Below are 18109 nucleotides of genomic sequence, written 5' to 3'. Positions count from 1 at the left end.
ATAGTCTTGAAGTCGATCACCCTAGAGATCACTTTTGTTTTCATCTTGAAAAAGAAAGCAAACTAAAATTGATTAGTCCCGAAAGATGTTAGAGAAGAACTCCAGAAAAAAGTACTGGGAAATCAAATTGACAGTACCAAATTCATTTAATTATGAAGTCGCTTTGGCTTGGATTAACGGGGTATGCCGCAGTAAAGGAAGAGGGCAGGTCAGGAATCTCAGAAAATATGTTTTGAGGACAAAGCTAGGTAAATACATATAAATTACTGTGTAGGAAAGTAGTATCTGCTTCTATGGTTACCCCCACTTTTTGCTTGATGTGATGCTATTTACGACTAGTCTGACTGGAATCCTGCTAATTAGGACCCCAGTCTATCTGCTTTCTCCCTAAATTGTTGTGTTCAGTACTTAGGTATGTCCCAGATTGGATACTGGGATAACCTTATCAGTCCCTAGTATATGGTACTAAGGTACCCCAGAGGTCTCCCATGGGCTGAAGCTTGTATTATGTCACCCATGAAAGACCATTCAAAATGGAACTACAGGCCTGCCATTGCAGCCTGTGTAAGTTGGTGCCTGCACCACTTACTAAAGATATAGGTTTCCTCTATATAAGGGTCACTGAACTTAAAACCTATAAGTCATCCCTATAGCAGGCCTTTGCAATCGTGAAGGCAGGGTGCTTGGTTCTAAGTGAGAGGGTGTCCCTGCATGAGCAGGACACCCCTGCAGCCTATGGAGTCTATTCTCCCGGGCTGTCAGTGAAGCAGCCATATACTATATAGAGGGGCACCACGTAATTAAGCGATGACCATCTCGAAAATGGCTGCAACGAATCCTATCCTGTTTGGTATCAAACATGTTGGAATCATACTCCCACACCGTAAACGGTGTGGGAGGTATGATTTCAAGCACTGGAAGAGCCCTCCATTAGGCTCTCAGTGTTCCCGGTGCCAACCTTCTAGAGCCAGACAGCACAAAATGGTTGCTGCCGACAAGAGACACATTTCTGCCCTCCAGCTGCTGAGACAAGCTTGAGCAGAGGAAGGTGGAACAATAGGCATACTGTCACAGGGAGGTGTGACCACCTCCCAGACAGGATTTAGTGTATTTGTACCGGGTGGGTGCGCTTGCCAGTGCCAGAAAGTCTACATGAGGGGTACATTTGGTGTCCCTGTGCATAGTTCAGTTCAAACCAGTTCTGAGAGCCGTTGGCGCCTGCTCTGGCACAAAACTTGACAAAGGACATGGGAGTAAGCTCCCCTGTGTCCAGACCCTCCCCTGGTAGGGTCCCCTGAATCTTCCCAACCCTTTCTCTAGGGTACTTAAGGGCTTACCTGGGTGTAGGTCCCTAGATACGTCGTGGTATAAGACTCGGATCAGACACCACTTCTTCTTCTACCGCACTCTGGACTTCGTTTGGGCCTGACTTTGTCTCCCTTCCAGTCTGCTGCATCGTCGTGCCTGTGCATCATACAGGAACCTTCTAGGGCTTGTGAAGCATCAAAGACACTTGAAGGAATCTCCCTTGGAGTGAAGGAGTCACTCTCCTGCATTTGCAGACACCCCAACTAAGTTGACCGGTCTGCTGATCCTGAGCTCCACTGGACTCCGTAAGGTTTCTGCAAAACAGGTGGTGGTTTTCCACAGCTCCCGAGGCCAGCCCTGCCCTGTCACCAAGTTTGGCCAGTATCCCTGGGGGGGTTGCATTAACGAACCCCTGTGCATCACGTCTAACTTGCAGTTGCAAAAGCTTGTTGGCTGCCTTCCAAGAAGATCTTCGGGCTCCAAGTAGCCGCAACCTCGAGCATCTCCTGTTACCAGTATCTTCAGCCACACTGCATCGTGTGCAGTGTGGCTTGCATCTTCTGGTGAGCTGGTTTAGGTCCTCTTGCGACTCCAGTGCCTACGGCCTGTGGGTCCATTTGAGGGTCACACTTGTTTCTTTTGGTCTCTGTTGATTGCTCGGGGCCTACCCTGACTCCCCTGCTTTTAGTGAGTCCCCTTGACCTTGCTGGTCCCGATGTTGCTCCTTGTTTTGATTCCTGCGTTAGTTGCATTTGCCAAGCCTTGTTTGTACTCCCCCCGGACACTGACCCCTCAGCACTCGACATCCTTCGTGGGACAGCTCGTGCACGGCTCCTGCTCCTCCTCAGCGTCGCCTGGTCCTCACAGCTGCAGAGTCAATGTCCTCATCATCCATCCTGCAACACCTGACATCAAAGGGCATTCGTCTTCCAAGTCTCCTGGTCACTCCTGAGTGACCTAGACTCTGTCCCCTTTGCTTGTAGGTACCTCTCAGCAAGAATCCTTCCTCGGATTCCATCAGACACTTCTTCCTTCCTCCACAGCAGCACTTTCTTGAAGTCCTCCATTGGGTTCAACGGCGGTTTCCGACACCACTTCACACGTATGCACCTGGCATCCCTGGTGTAGGTAACGTGGGTACTAGGGTATCCACGAGTGGGGTGGCTCTCCAACCTTCTGTCTTCCAAGGGGTTTCTTCAGGGTCCACTGGGAAGTATCCTTAATCCTTCAAAATCCAACCGCGACTTGCACATAGACTTGTACGGAGCACACGGTTGTGTTTCCACACTGCACACGCTCTCAGTGGGGTCCATATCTACCTACCTTGGGTGGTTCTGTGGGTCCACAGCAATTCTACGTCCTCTTGACATCGTCCTGACTCGAGTCGTGGTTCTTATACCACTTTCCTAATAAATGGGTTGGTCCCCCTGGGGCCCACAGTGTATGTCGTGCTATTTACTGTGTTTCTTGCTAAAGTATTATGTGCATTGTGTTTATCTCCATTTTGGAGATACTTTAACGTATTAGAGAGTATTATATAATAAATACATATTTTTATAAATACTTGGTGTGGTTCCTTTTCACTTAATCTATACTATAAGATTGCATTCTGGTGAAACAAACTGCTTTACACTCCTTCTGGACTAAGCTTGAAGGCTGCTCTCAACAGCTACTTTCTAAGGTTGTCTAAAACCTCTTAAACCATCATAAGGGTTGTCTGGACTAGTGAAAGGTGCCCACGTTCATAAGTGGACATCATATACCAGGCCAGCTTCTCACACACTCTTTCTGAAATCTTAAAGTCTGAAGAAGAATGTGTAAAGGATTACAATTATAGTTCTGTTTCTTCAAAATGTCACTATTTGATTACAGTGACCAGTCTGTTTGTGCATGGGGAGAAAAAACTGAGAAATGCTAAGTCAAAGAAGGCAATCTAGCATTCTACGATTGTACTATGCTTAAAATATGTTGTTATGAGTTTCTTTTCTACTTTTCTGAAGTTCAAGAATTACAGAATAAGGCATTTGTTAAAATAAGTGTAATACGAGCATGTCCCGGTGCCTAAGAGGTTTGAACCTGAACCCACATTAAGAACTTGTATATGGATATGTTTTTCAAAGATCTATTTGTAAAACAAATGTGCGGCATGGAAATAGATTGAAAAGGAGAAAACTGTCCCAAGAAATTACCAGAATTATGGTTGTTTCTAACTCTTTTATTTTTAATTCTAAGAATCTGAAAGATACACGTTAGTGATAAGATTCCTTACCTTAGAATATCCCCAGGTGTCAGACTGGATCCAGAGAGAGATCATCAACAGTACCCCTGCGTGTTAGTAGGCGTCATCGTACGGTTCCGCGTACGTCGTTGGCATCGTAGTCGCCGAGATAACGTCGCTGGAGCTACTTAGACGCGCCCACGCGGGCTGACGTCAGTTCTTTATTTTTCCGCACCAGCAAGTGCAGATCCGGAGAGAGCGGTACCCCCAGTCTTTTTTTGACTGAGTTTTGTGGGACGCCCGGATTTAAGTCTTGCGCGGCCTGTCCACGCACGATGTCGGTGATGGATCCGCACCGTGAGTTTCTCTAATGCCTGGGGCGCGACCACGACTCATGCTCCCACTGCCGGGACATGGCTCCGAAAACTTTGCGGGATCGGTCCCAAAAGTGGCTAGAGGCCTGGGAGTCGGTTTCTGCGCCGTTCCAGGTCCCGGTCCCGTGGGAGGTCGAGGGACCGGCCGCAGAGCCATCACCAACATTCGAAGTCTTCGCACTCGGAGTCAGGTAAGGAGAAGCACAAGAAGTCGAAGAAGCGCCGTCGCTCTTCGCCTTCCCCTAGCCGGTCGCGTGACGTGGCTGAGGGTGCAGGCGGCGCCGCCCCTGTGGCTCCGGCGGAGCCCCTGCAGTTGCTGATGGCCTACCCGCCCTTTCCGGGTCCATCGGCGACTCCAGCCCAGCTGCAGGAGTTCCTGTCAGCTATGGCACGTGTCTTCGAACCGTCCAGCACCGCCGGTGCACCTTCGGGCCCCGTGGGCCCGGCTGGGGGTCCTCGTTCTTCGACATCGCCAGCTCCGGCCCCAACGTCATCGACGACTCCGGTCTCGACGCCGAGAGACCCCCATGGATCCACGCATGGATCCCCGTCCATGTCGGTTGGGCCAGTACGACCTCCACCGACTGCGCCGACACCGGCGTCGGCCGCGTCGCCGGCCGACGCCGTCCCAGGCCTCCTCCCCGACGTGAAGACGGTGCAGGAAGGGTGTCGACTGATTCCGACGCCGTTTGGGAATGTCTTTCCCTTTCTTCACCCACCTCCTTATGTTCCACCTGTTCGGCAGGCTGTGGAGGACGGGGAGGACTGGGAGGGGTCTGAGGACCCTCTCGCAGCACAATGCGAGTTAGACCCGAACTGGGATAAGGATCTTGGGGATGCAGGTGACCAGGATTATACTCCTGAACCTGGCTCACTGTCTCCTTCTACTGTGGCTACGGAGGAGGGTGGTTCCTACTCTATGGTGTTGCGTAGGGCAGCAGAGGCTCTCCACCTCGAGCTTCCTACCGTGGCCGTCGGGACTAATCTCCTGACAGAGGTGCTACGGCCTGCGTCATCTTCTACGGTGCCACTGGTGCCCTTTAATGATGCAATCTCGGACGCTCTTTTGGGCACCTAGTCCAGGCCCAACACAGGGGCTCCTGTGGATAAGAACGTGTCCCGATGCCATCGCCCGGCCCCGCGCGACCCTGTTTTCCTCTCCCAACACCCTACCCCTGAGAGCTTGGTTGTCCAGGCCTCTGCGTACCCGAGCGCGAAGAGTTTAGTATCCTGAGCTACTCAGTATGAGCATGGATTCCCCGATCTGACTGCCTCTTCGGGAGCAACAGGGGACGGTCCTCCACCCCAACCTGTCCAGCCTCCAGCTACATGCGTGGAGATTGAGCGGCGACAGTTGATTCCGTTTGACTTGCCTCCTGAAGTCTGTGATGTCATTGTGGCAGCCAGGCATCCCTCCACTAAATCGGTATACGCCTGCAGGTGGAACAAATTTGTGGCATGGTGCACAACAAAGGCTGTGGATCCCCTTTCTGTCTCTCTTTCAGAGATCCTTTTGTTCCTTCTTTCTCTGGCCCAGCAGGGCTCTCTGCCTGGGCACTATTAAGGGCTACCTTTCTGCAATTTCAGCTTTTCTCAGGCTTCCTGATCAGCCCTCTCTTTTCAAGACCCTTGTTGTTAATAGATTTCTTAAAGGCATTACTCACCTTTTACCTCCTATTCCGTTTGTGATGCCGCAGTGGGACTTGAATCTGGTTCTTACTTTTCTGATGTGCGCTCCTTTTGAGCCGCTTCACAACTGTCCTCTCCGTTTATTAACTTTGAAGACTGCTTTCCTGGTTGCCATCACCTCCACTAGGCGCGTGAGTGAGCTCCAGACTCTTTCCTGTAAGCCTCCTTTTCTGTCGGCTCATCTGGACAAGGTTGTGCTTCGCACTTGTCCTTCCTTCTTGCCAAAGATTGCCACTGCCTTCCACATTGGGCAAACTATCACCTTGCCCACTTTCTTTCCGCCTCCGTACCCTTCCAGAGAGGAAGAGAGGCTCCATTGTCTGGACCCAAAACGTGCGCTTTCATTTTATTTGAATCGCATACAACAGTTCCGGTGGATGACCAGCTCTTTGTTGGCTACGTAGGCGCCAAGAAAGGCCGGGCTGTACACAAGAGGACTATCTCCCGCTGGGTCGTCTTGTGGATCAAAGCCTGTTATTTTCTGGCTAAAAAGGAACCCCCAGTGTGGTTGCGCGCCCATTCTACCAGGGTGACAGCAGCTACTTCTGCATTGGGACGTGGTGTCCCCCTGCAAGACATCTGTCAGGCAGCCACGTGGGCCTTGCTGCACACTTTCACTAAGCATTATTGCCTTGACAGTCAAGTCCGGAGAGACGGCTTCTTTAGCCGTTCTGTTTTCTGTGACTTTCTGGTGTGATCTTGGTTCGCAGACTCACCACCGGGGTTGGTATTGCTGGGGTATCTATTCTAAGGTAAGGAATCTATCACTAACGTGTCTCTTTCAGATGCACAAGTTACTTACTTGTGTAACGATATATCTGTAAGAGACATTAGTTAGTGATAGATTCCTTACCGCCCCACCCATCCTCAACGTTCCGCGAACTGATTTCTAGGGTTAAGGCCATCCCTTTCAGGGCCCTAGTTTCAATGCACCAGTGGACAGTATCTTGCATGGCTCTGCGTCCTGGCCTGGAAAGCGTGTACAAAACTGACGTCAGCACGTGTGGGCGCATCTAAGTAGCTCTAGCAACGTCATCTCGGCGACTACGACGCCAACGACGTACGCGGAGCCGTACGACGACGCCTACCGATGCGCAGGGGTACTGCTGACGAAAACTTTCCGGATCCAGTCTGACGCCTGGGGATATTCTAAGGTAAGAAATCTATCACTAATTAATGTCTCTTACAGAAATATCGTTACACAAGTAAGTAACTTGTGCATTAGAAAGTACTCAAATGAATCCTTAAGAAGATATATTGAAACTATATGTAGGGTTCACAGACAATCAGTCACTCAAAATAATTTCAAAGCAATAAGCCAGTAAAAAAACGTTGAAAATAACATTTGGTTTCAAAGATTTGAATGTAGCTATTTTATTTTTTCAGCAGAATGGTGAACGTAGATTAAAGTTGTTTAATATTCACAAAATAGTTTTTAAAATGTGTGATAACAACTAGTGCCTATTCTGTAGCGTCATAAGCCTATAACAACATTCAGTATTTCGATTTAAAATAGAGTTCTCTCTCTTCTTGATTTTAGCGTATCCCTCTGTCTGTGACAGCCATAAGACCCATCAAAAAGACAACTCACCATCAATACCAGGCAGCAACACAGATGCCTCAAAGCTGGAACAGGAGTATGTACACCAAGTGTATGAAGAAATTGCAGGCCATTTCAGTAGCACCAGACACACTCCATGGCCCAAAATTGTTCACTTTCTTAAGGGTCTTCCAAAAGGATCTCTTGTGGCTGATATAGGCTGTGGCAATGGAAAATATCTAGGACTGGTGAAGGAGTTATACATGGTGAGTTTATAGCAAAGATGTTTACTTTAATGTTTTGTATGTTGTTATGATTGGTTCCATCTCCTGCTTTCTCAAGTTACAATTGTTTCTTATTCTTCATTTTGGGACATTCATGGCAAACTATGATCTGAAGACTTTATACATTTTAGTAAGGTTTCTAAATTTTAGTAAATTGGTTTTTCAGCACCGGTAAGGAATGTATTCAGTATTAGACCTTTGCTAGTCCTGTCACCTATGCTACACGAGAGTGCTTGGATCCTTTGCCTACCATTTCTAAAACCCAACCTAGTGTTCTAACTGCTTTAGTGTGATGGTGAGTAAAATGTTTCTCCCTATTTTTGCCCTCACCAAAGGAACTTGTTTGTTAATATGGGTTATTAGAAGAGTTGTTCAACATATAGGAATATACCTGTCATGCAAGCCAGCCGGATTGTAAACAGCATAGACCTCAGATTACCAAAATGGCAGGGCTACCGGTAGTTACATCACACACAGTTTGAACCTCTGTGGCATCATAGGGCTGACCCATTGTCCCACCCTCAGCCCTTCAACACCCTCTTATTCACATCTGAGGTGGTAGCTGAAGTGCAAAGAGTGGAAACTACAGAAATTGAGTAGGGCACTTGGAGCCCAGTTTACTTTCTGTTGCTGCTGCTGAAAGATCAGGGGCAGAAAGGAAATATATCAAGATACTCCTTAAAACAAGAAAAATATGACACTCCTTAAAGAAACAAGATGGAATGAAGGGATCTTGAATCATTATAAATTATAATTAATCAAGAATATATTTGAAAAACTCTGTAGGAAGTCTAGCACCCAAGGGAAGGTGGCATTGAGATCATTCTTTTTTTAGTGTTAGGTGTCATATAGATTTGATAAGCAAAAGAGAGATTAACACACACAAAAATTGAGCCAGATTTAGAGTTTGGCAGACGGGGTACTATGCCCCCAAACATTTGGTCAGCCTGCCTCAGTTAGATACAGGCAGATCTTAAGTATTCCATTAAGAGAGTCTTATTGACTTAGTGGATGAATGCTTCTTCGGCAGCCCCCCCAGAGCAGGGGCTGTCAGAGGAAGGACATTCCACAGTCTGCCCTATCTAGGGATGACGGTGTAATACCTTTTTTCCCTATTCTCAGGGATAGGACAAAAATCAATAAAGACCCCACCCATCTCAGAGAAAAGTTGTAAGGTCTTTAGTTTTGGTTTTTCAAAAACCAACTCCAACTTCATGCAGGCTGCTGCTGCCATCGTGACCTTAACTAGATATGGGCACCCCCAAGAAGCATCAAAAATACAAACTGTCAAAGCCCAGCACCTACCTTAATGTTACCTCAGTTAATGCGATGACTGTGGAGTAGGGTCATATTTCCACCCTTTGTGCTATTAAAACTGCAATCAGAAATTAATTTATAGCTCAGGCTATATAGAAGTATATAGTTACTTCTTTTAATATAAATCCTATCCATTGTAACAGAACATTTTTCCGATGGTGAAAAGCGCTGTGGGTATCAAACTGTATATAATCAATTAAGCATCCCAGGGGCGTTCATTTATATGATCACCTACTGTGTAGCTCAAAGGTAATCAGATAAATCATCTCCATGTATTTGCTATGTCTGATCCATAACATAAGGTGATTAACAATAAATAAATCAAAGCCCTTTTCTCTTGGTATCAGATTGTCATTCAACCGATAAAAATTACAATAAGGTGCGATATATATATATATATATATTATATATATATATATATATATGTGTATGTATGTGTGTATATATATATATATATATATATATATATATATATTTACACACACATACATATATATGTACGTATATATATATAAATACACAGTGAAACATAGTGCAGATGACTCAGTGCTAGTGAAATATGAGCATGTACACATATAAATATATATATGTATATATATATATATATATATATATATATATAATGTGTGTGTGTGTGTGTGTGTGTGTACATGGACACTGAATTACCCAAGGTTGATACTGTTGTCTGCTTTGTGATATATTGTATAAATTGCACCTTATTGTTATTTTTATCCGATGAATGACTAAATCTGTTAGTAAGAGAACAGTTGTTTTGATTGATTTATTTATTGTTAATCACTGTATGTTATGGATCAGGCATATTAAATACATGCATATGATTTGCCCGATTACTTTTGAATTGAGCCACATAGTAGTTGGTTATCTAAATGAGTGCCATGAGACTCTTGTTTGGTTATATATGAATAATCTGGTTTCCGTGGGCTTATAGGCTTGCCCTTGTTTTGTGTACACGTGTATATCAGACTTTGCAGATGTACCTGAGCATATAATTAAACATAAAAAGAAGTAATGGACCTGCACCAGTGAAAAGGACACATTCAGCATGCACCAAACAGGTAAATAATGAACATGTTCAACTATAATCATGAGTGGTCCAGTGAGTGAGTGCCCAACATTGAAACAAACACAGTGTATGTGTTGGATGCAGGTAATCAAGACAACAACAGATGTGTGGCAAGCAGTGTTCGTTTAATTGTGGTGATTTTGCTGGACCTGTTAGCCACTTTGGTCTAGGATTTTGGTGATGGGGCCTGCCAAGTCTAAAACTTTATCCAGGCACACTCCCCAGGCTCTATACATGCCATTTTAGGATCCCTAACAAACACTACCTGAAGATAGACACGTTTTGGATCGATTTCATGGGCGGAGGCTAACTTGCTTCTCAGGGAAGGCCTAGGACATTCTGCGGGCATGCAGTATCTGAGGCCTTTGTTGATAGTTTTTCTTAAATGGGATTGGACACCTTAGCAGATGTCTTCCACTCATGTGACCTAGGATGTATTATAGCATCTGGACTGAACATATTCTCTAGGGCCAGTCAAAGAGATTGGTTTTGAAATCAAAAGGCTGTCCTTTGAGTCATAATCAACCTCTCACTTGAGTTGAGCATGTGAATATGCTCGCTAGAAGTGCTGCATGTGAGCTTGTTTCTCAGACTATTCATATTCTTTCAAATGTAACTGTACTTCATCAGAAAGATCCAGGTCTTTTCCCTCTGGCTCATGGTCTCAAGGTATCTTGCAGTCATAGGTGCTCGGTCCTGCACCTTCATGTGCAAATTATACATCTCCAGATGTGACCAAAAATGCAATTTTTCATGCACAACCGAATGTGTAATGTGTGAAGACTTCACCTTTGCTTTGGTGGGATGAATCAGCACCCATCTTTTTTTAAATTTCTTTTATTATTTTTATCTTACTAACAACATAGGCCAATATGGGGCAATAATGGTAAATGCTACATCTCGGTGAGAACCACGATAAAGTGCAAAGAAGCATATGCAGTACATTATCGCTGTCAATTTAACCAGTTATCTAACAACTGTAAGCTCATCATCAAAGCTTCAGGATTACATCATTCTTCCTCTACAGCTGAACATCCACTAGTATCTGAGTCATGCTGATCACTAGAGTGCTCCTGAGGATTTAAAAATCCCCAAAATAGATCCCTCCAAATCACAAGGGGCCCGATTCACAGAACTAACTTAAGACAAAATCCTAAACTTACTACCATTTTGGTATTCACAGAATGCACTTACTACTTTTGGTATTCACAGAATGCACTTACTACTTTTGGTATTCACAGAATGCACTTACTACTTTTGGTATTCACAGAATGCACTTACTACTTTTGGTATTCACAGAATGGATTTACGACTACTAACTTTACGTCCGCACTCGGGCCGGAAATTCCGGCCCGGAGGTGGAGCTTCCGGCCCGGAGGCGGAGCTTCCGGCCCAGAGGTGGAGATTTTGGCCATGGCTAAATCTCCGCCACTGGCCGGAATCCCCACCTCCGGGCCGGAAGCTCTGCCTCCGGGCCGGAAGCTCTGCCTCCGGGCCGGAAGCCCCACCTCCGGGCCGGAAGCCCCACCTCCCGGCCAGAAGCTCCGCCTCCGGGCGGGAAGCTCCGCCTCCGGGCCGGAATTGCCGGCCCAAGTGCGGACGTAAAGTTCTGTAGTAGGGGATCTCTGTTATAGTCATAATCTAGTGAATAGTCCCGCCCATGTGCGTGGACCCCGGAGCAATAAAAATAATCTCTAAAAGGTGACAAATCATGCAGACCTGCATACACCTTTAAGAGAGAATTTAATTTAAAGACAGATAATGCAGCCTATACCCACAGGCTACACTGTCCAGTACTTCAACTAGAATTCCACCAACATCCACAAACAGCACTGCCTGTCTAGTTTTTCTCCACATAGGAAAAAACCCTGCCTCTACCAGCAAAAGCCTCTGGAATGATAGAGAGGAAGGAGTGGACAGACAAGCCCCATAGGCTGCCATTATGTGGCTTGGAACAGGATACTGTGCCTTTAAGAAAACTTTCCAGTTTTCCAGAACTTTCCCCAGTATCCCAGAATGCCCAGCAGGTCCCATTTACTTTCAGTTCTTTTTTCCGGCTCCTGCTAGCAGGACCCTGGAGCATTGAGCTCTCCCCTTTTCAAGGGTTTATTGGAGATTTTGGCAATTTTTGTCACTTTTTGCTAGTGTTAGTAGCTGGTACTGTCAACATGCCTGGCTTGTTCGACAAGTGCCCGGAATGTGGTCGAAAGAAGGCTAAAACTGATCCACACGAGGTGTGCATAGGTTGCCTTCCCCAGTCCCACGTGCCTGAAAGCTGTACCATCTGCCACTCGTTCTCAGCCAGGACCCTGAGGGACAGAATGAAAATCAGGCTTCAAGTTCTGGAGGAGAGAAGACTGAAGGCATCAGGTGGGTCTGGAGGGGCTGATTTGGCCCATACTGAGGCCCCTGGGGGGCTCCCCAGGGGCAGGAAGACCAGTAAGCGCTCCCACTCCCCGTCGAGGGCGTCGACGGCGACGTCGAGGAGGATGACCACCGTCTGTTCGCCGTCTCCCCAGGGCTCTGGGGAGAAGCGGCGTCGACGATCGCCGTCGAGGGACCTGAATAGGCCGCCGTCGACTAAATCAGCGTCGTCGGCCCCGTCCAGCGGTCGGCGTCGAGATCGGACCCGGCGTCGGCATTCGCCGTCGAGGGATCGCCATTCGCCGTCGATGAAGAGGAAGAGAAGATCGACGTCGAGACGCTCGAGGTCGCCGTCGAGGCGGAGGTCGCCGTCGAGGCGGAGGTCGCCGTCGAAGCGAAGGTCGCCGTCGAGGCGAAGGTCGCCGTCGAGGCGAAGGTCGCCGTCGAGGCGAAGGTCGCCGTCGAGGCACAGGTCGCCGTCGAGGCACAGGTCGCCGTCGAGGCACAGGTCGCCGTTGAGGTGGAGGTCGCCGTCGAGGCGGAGGTCGCCGTCGTGGCGAAGATCGACGTCGAGGAGAAGATCGAGGAAGAGGGAGTCACCGGGATCGGTGTACTCGGTGGTGTATACGCCTCCTCGGATGCCTCCGTCGCCGCCTCCTCTCCCGCCTCTGCCGACTCCTCCTCCACCACCTCCACCAACGCCGCCTCCTCCGCCTCCACCGCCGCCACCTCCACCACCGCCACCTCAGCCGCGGACGCTGCCTCCGCCACCCCCACCTCAGCCGCTTCCACGCACTCCTGTGGGACCGCCGCCGGTTCCCCCGCGAATGGTTTCTCTTCCAAGGTACCCGACTCCGCCGCAGGGGACCCCGAAGCCACGATGCCCGCGGTCGCCTGGACCGGCTAGACCGGCGGACAGGCCGAAGCCGAAGAGGTCGCGCTCCCGCTCTCACAGGAGGAGAAGGTCACGGAGCCGTGGACGGTCCTCGTCGGACTCAAGACGACGCCGTAGGAGGTATAGGTCCAGGTCGCACACGCGCTCCTCGGACAGAGACCTTTCCCCGACGCTGTCGGACTCCCCGGGGACTAGGGTGTCTCCGGTGGACGACTTGGTCTCTTTCCAAGAGGTGCTGTTGCGAGGGGCTGCAAAGTTGGGTATCACGGTGACGGTTCCAACACCCACGACGTCCGTGATATTCGAGACGCTTCATAAGAAACACCTGTCTCGCCCCCTACTGCCTCTTGTACCAGGACTGGTGGAACCCGCGTTGGAGCTGTTCCTCACTCCCGCGACGACGAAGGCCGCTCCCTCCAGGCTCATGAAAAAGTATAGGGCCCCGGAGTCGGATCCTTCCTTTTTGAGAGTGGACCCGAAGCCGGATTCGGTGATCGTGACGGCGGGAAGAAAACAACATGCTACCGCCCCGTCATCCACGGTTCCGCCTGACAAAGAAAGCCGCTGGCTGGATTCTGCGGGCAGGAAGGTGTGTGGGACCGCCGCCACCACCATGAAGGCGGCGAGTGCAGGGGCTTTGTTGGGCCGTTACGATCGGGCCCTGTGGGAGTCCCTGCAGCAATATGCGGACCTACTGCCACGGGACAAGAAGGAGGACTTCTTGGAGACGGTGCGCGAAGGCATGCTGGTTTCTAATCAAGTGATCAGCGCAGCGGCGGATGTGTCCTTATTGGCCGCCCACGCCTATTGTCATGGCGTCCACCAGCGGCGTCATTCGTGGTTGCGCCTGACGTCCCTCAAGCCAGAGGCGCAGCAACGAGTGGCCAACCTGCCCTTCTCGGGGGAAACCTGAGATGGCCCGCATGAAGGCGGAGGCGGAAACCCTGACGGCCGTCGGGTTGGAAAAGGCCGAAAAGAAGAAGCGCCCGTTCCAGAGGAGGTTCGGGTCTTCGGGCAGAGGGCGTGGGCAGGGCTCGGGACAGCAGCAGCAACAACAGCAGCAGTTCCGCAAGCCCTTCCAGAAGCTCCAGAGGGGTAGAGGAGGCCAGCAGGCTACTACCACGACCAAGGGCCCGGCCGGGTCTCGGCCCTGAGTGGCTACTTCCCCCTCAACCGTTACCCACTCCAGTGGGGGGAAGCATTCAATTTTTTCCGGCAGAGTGGAGAAAAATTACTCAGGACAAGTGGGTGCTGAATATTGTTTGCAATGGATACAGTCTTCGGTTTACCAGCCCGCCTCCAACGATTCCGCCGGTCAGCTCTCGATTCCAGCTGAGAGAGCTCCAGGCGGAGGCAGACATCTTGTTGAGAAAAAAGGCGGTAGAAGAGGTACCTCTGTCTCAAAGGGGAAGAGGTCTGTACTCTCGGTTCTTCCTCGTTCGCAAGAAGGACAAGAACGAGTTCAGGCCCATTCTGGATTTGCGGCAGGCAAACAAATGGATTCGCAGAGAGAAGTTCCGCATGCTTTCGTTGCACCAGATTTACCCTCAGCTGCAACGGGGAGACTGGCTCTGTGCCATAGATCTACAGGATGCGTACTTCCATGTGCCCATAGCGAGGAAGCACAGGAAGTTCCTGCGATTCCAAGTCGGCGCCAATCACTATCAATACACAGTACTGCCATTCGGGCTAAAATCTGCGCCCAGGACCTTTTCGAAGTGCATGGCGGTGGTGGCGGCACACCTGCGGAGGAACAAGGTGTTTGTCTACCCGTATCTGGACGATTGGCTGATCAAGGCATCATCCTTCGCGGAAGCGCAAGAACACTTCCGATGGACGTGCGAGCTCTTGCACAAGCTGGGGTTACATGTCAACATGTCCAAGTCGGTCACGACTCCGGTCCAGTGCATACAGTACCTGGGGGCCTCAATCGATACGCGGTCAGCAAGCGTGTCTCCTTCGGAGGAGAGACGGTTATCACTCCTTCGGAAGGCTCAGGACTGCTCCATCGACGACAGTGAGGAAGGTGTCTTCTCTACTGGGATCGATGGCCTCCTGTATCTTCCTCACGCCTCACGCTCGGCTACACATGAGACCACTGCAGGAGTGTTTGGAGGATCAGTGGGATCAGAGGACAGGCTCTTGGGACGACAAGATACGTCTGTCGCTGCATGCTCTTCAGTCTCTGAAGTGGTGGTGTTCGGCGGAAAACCTCCTCAAGGGGGTTCCCTTCCACAAGGACATTCCCACGACGAGTGTCGTGACGGATGCGTCTCTCCAGGGCTGGGGAGCGCATTCCGGGGACTTGCAGATTCAGGGAAAGTGGTCTGCTTTGGAATCGACATACCACATCAATTTCCTGGAACTCAGATCTGTCTTCCTGGCACTGAAGGCCTTCCTTCCGTCCTTCCAGACCAACTCGCTGCTGATACAGACGGACAATACAACCACGATGTATTATCTCAACAAGCAGGGGGGGTCGAGATCGCGCACTCTGTCGCAGGAGGCGCAGGCGATCTGGCGCTGGCTGCTGGCCAGAGGACTGACGATTACGGCCACGCATCTGCCAGGAGTGCAGAATGCTCAGGCGGACGCCTTGAGCAGGCTGATTCAGGAAAACCACGAATGGGTCATAAACGACGAAGTACTAGGAGAAGTCTTCGCAAGGTGGGGGACTCCAGACGTAGATCTGTTCGCCACCGCCGAAAACAGCAAATGCCGAGACTTCGCATCCAGGTACTACCAGCGGGGGACGCTGGGGAATGCGCTATGGATCGATTGGTCGAACAGCTTTCTGTACGCTTTTCCACCCATTCCCCTGATTCCGGCGGTGCTCATCAAGCTGTCCCAGTCCAGGGTGCGGATGATCCTGATCGCCCCGGAGTGGCCCAGGCAGTGGTGGTTCACGGACCTTCTTCACCGGTCTCTCCTTCCTCACATGCGGTTGCCGTGCAGGCCGGACCTTCTCACGAAGTTCGGGGGCGGATGGTGCACCCCAACCTCTCGTCTTTGAGTTTGGCAGCATGGCTCCTGAAATAGTGCAATATGGCCATCTGAATCTACCAGACGATTGTATGGACATTCTGAAGGAGTCTAAGCGACCTTCCACTAGAACATCCTATGCTTACAAGTGGAAGAGGTTCTGTATCTGGTGTAAGTCCAAGAACTTTCATCCGACAACATGTAAGGAAGATGTCATCCTTCCATACCTTTTACATCTGGCGCAGTCTGGCCTTAATTTCCATTCCATTAAGGTTCATCTGGCTGCTTTGACTGCTTACAGGAAATGCCCTTCACAGACTTCCTTCTTTCAGATCCCTGTGGTCAAGGATTTTTTGGAAGGCTTGAAGAAAGTGTTTCCTCCCGTCAGATTTCCCTCGCCTTCCTGGGACTTGAATGTGGTGCTGTCCAGACTGATGAAGGAGCCTTTTGAACCCATTCACAAGGCTTCATTGCAGCACCTATCCTGGAAGGCGGCGTTCCTAGTGGCCATTACATCGGCACGCAGGGTGAGTGAACTTCAGGCATTATGTTGTCAAGAACCTTATACTGTATTTCATGCTGCTAAGGTTGTGATGCGTACTCACCCTAAATTTCTTCCTAAGGTTATCTCTGATTTTCATGTCAACCAGACCATAACTTTACCTACGTTCTTTCAGAATCCCTCTTCGCCAGCGGAAAGGTCTCTCCATTCCCTGGATGTTCGGAGGTTGTTGAAATTTTATCTGGATAAGACCAAGGATATTCGTAGGTCTGACCAATTGTTTGTTAATTATGGCTCAGTCAGGACTGGTCTTGCGACCTCTAAGCAGTCCATTTCTCGGTGGATTGTGTCCTGCATACAATTGTGTTATCAAAAGGCTAATAAGACCTTAGGGGGTAAACCTAAGGCTCATTCCACCAGGGGCAAAGCTGCCACGACGGCTTTGCTGCGTAATGTTCCAATTGCGGAAATCTGCAAGGCGGCCACTTGGAAGTCGGTCCATACCTTTGCTGCGCATTACTGTCTGGACACGGATGCCAGGGCAGATGCTCAGGTTGGGCAGGCTTCGCTGCGAAATTTGTTCGCACAGTAGTGGTATTGTCTTGTGTGTTCTCCACCGCTTTTGTTGTGTTGGGATGGGCTTGACATTCTATTCACTAGATTATGACTATACACAGAGATCCCCTACTACAGAAGGAGTAGTTTCTTTTCTGTAACTCCAGTTCTGTAGTAGGGGTATCTCTGTTATAGTCATAAGCGCCCGCCCTCCTCCCCGGTGGAGAGATACTTATTCATATGTAGAATGCTACAGGTCTGGCGTGCTACGCCTTCAAAAAGAACTGAAAGTAAATGGGACCTGCTGGGCATTCTGGGATACTGGGGAAAGTTCTGGAAAACTGGAAAGTTTTCTTAAAGGCACAGTATCCTGTTCCAAGCCACATAATGGCAGCCTATGGGGCTTGTCTGTCCACTCCTTCCTCTCTATCATTCCAGAGGCTTTTGCTGGTAGAGGCAGGGTTTTTTCCTATGTGGAGAAAAACTAGACAGGCAGTGCTGTTTGTGGATGTTGGTGGAATTCTAGTTGAAGTACTGGACAGTGTAGCCTGTGGGTATAGGCTGCATTATCTGTCTTTAAATTACATTCTCTCTTAAAGGTGTATGCAGGTCTGCATGATTTGTCACCTTTTAGAGATTATTTTTATTGCTCCGGGGTCCACGCACATGGGCGGGACTATTCACTAGATTATGACTATAACAGAGATACCCCTACTACAGAACTGGAGTTACAGAAAAGAAACTACTCCTTAGTAGTCGTAAATCCATTCTGTGAATACCAAAAGTAGTAAGTGCATTCTGTGAATACCAAAAGTAGTAAGTTTAGGATTTTGTCTTAAGTTAATTCTGTGAATCGGGCCCAAGGTCCTTAATCTCGCTTCTCATCTCTTCTGCTAGACTTCATATGTACCTTCTCTGCCACGGACCACTCCTGCACATCTCTCATCCATACATCCTGGGAGGGGGAACGCTTACCCATCCATGTTATCGCCACCCT

The 18109-nt window shown here is 49.2% G+C and overlaps 1 protein-coding gene across 4 annotated transcripts in view; it reads left to right on the top strand.

Moving 5' to 3' along the window:
* The window catches only part of ALKBH8 (alkB homolog 8, tRNA methyltransferase), a 438016-nt gene that overhangs the window by 263989 nt on the left and 155918 nt on the right, over nucleotides 1-18109 (top strand). For all 4 annotated transcript variants that reach the window (XM_085621497.1, XM_085621495.1, XM_085621496.1 and 1 more), the window contains one exon: nucleotides 7130-7395. In XM_085621497.1, the coding sequence (XP_085477623.1) occupies nucleotides 7130-7395 (266 nt within the window). The remainder of the gene's footprint in view (nucleotides 1-7129; nucleotides 7396-18109) is intronic.

This window comes from Triturus cristatus, chromosome 8 (genome assembly GCF_964204655.1).
Source record: "Triturus cristatus chromosome 8, aTriCri1.1, whole genome shotgun sequence".
NCBI classification, from domain to species: domain Eukaryota; kingdom Metazoa; phylum Chordata; class Amphibia; order Caudata; family Salamandridae; genus Triturus; species Triturus cristatus.
This window is presented reverse-complemented; position numbering and strand designations above follow the sequence as displayed.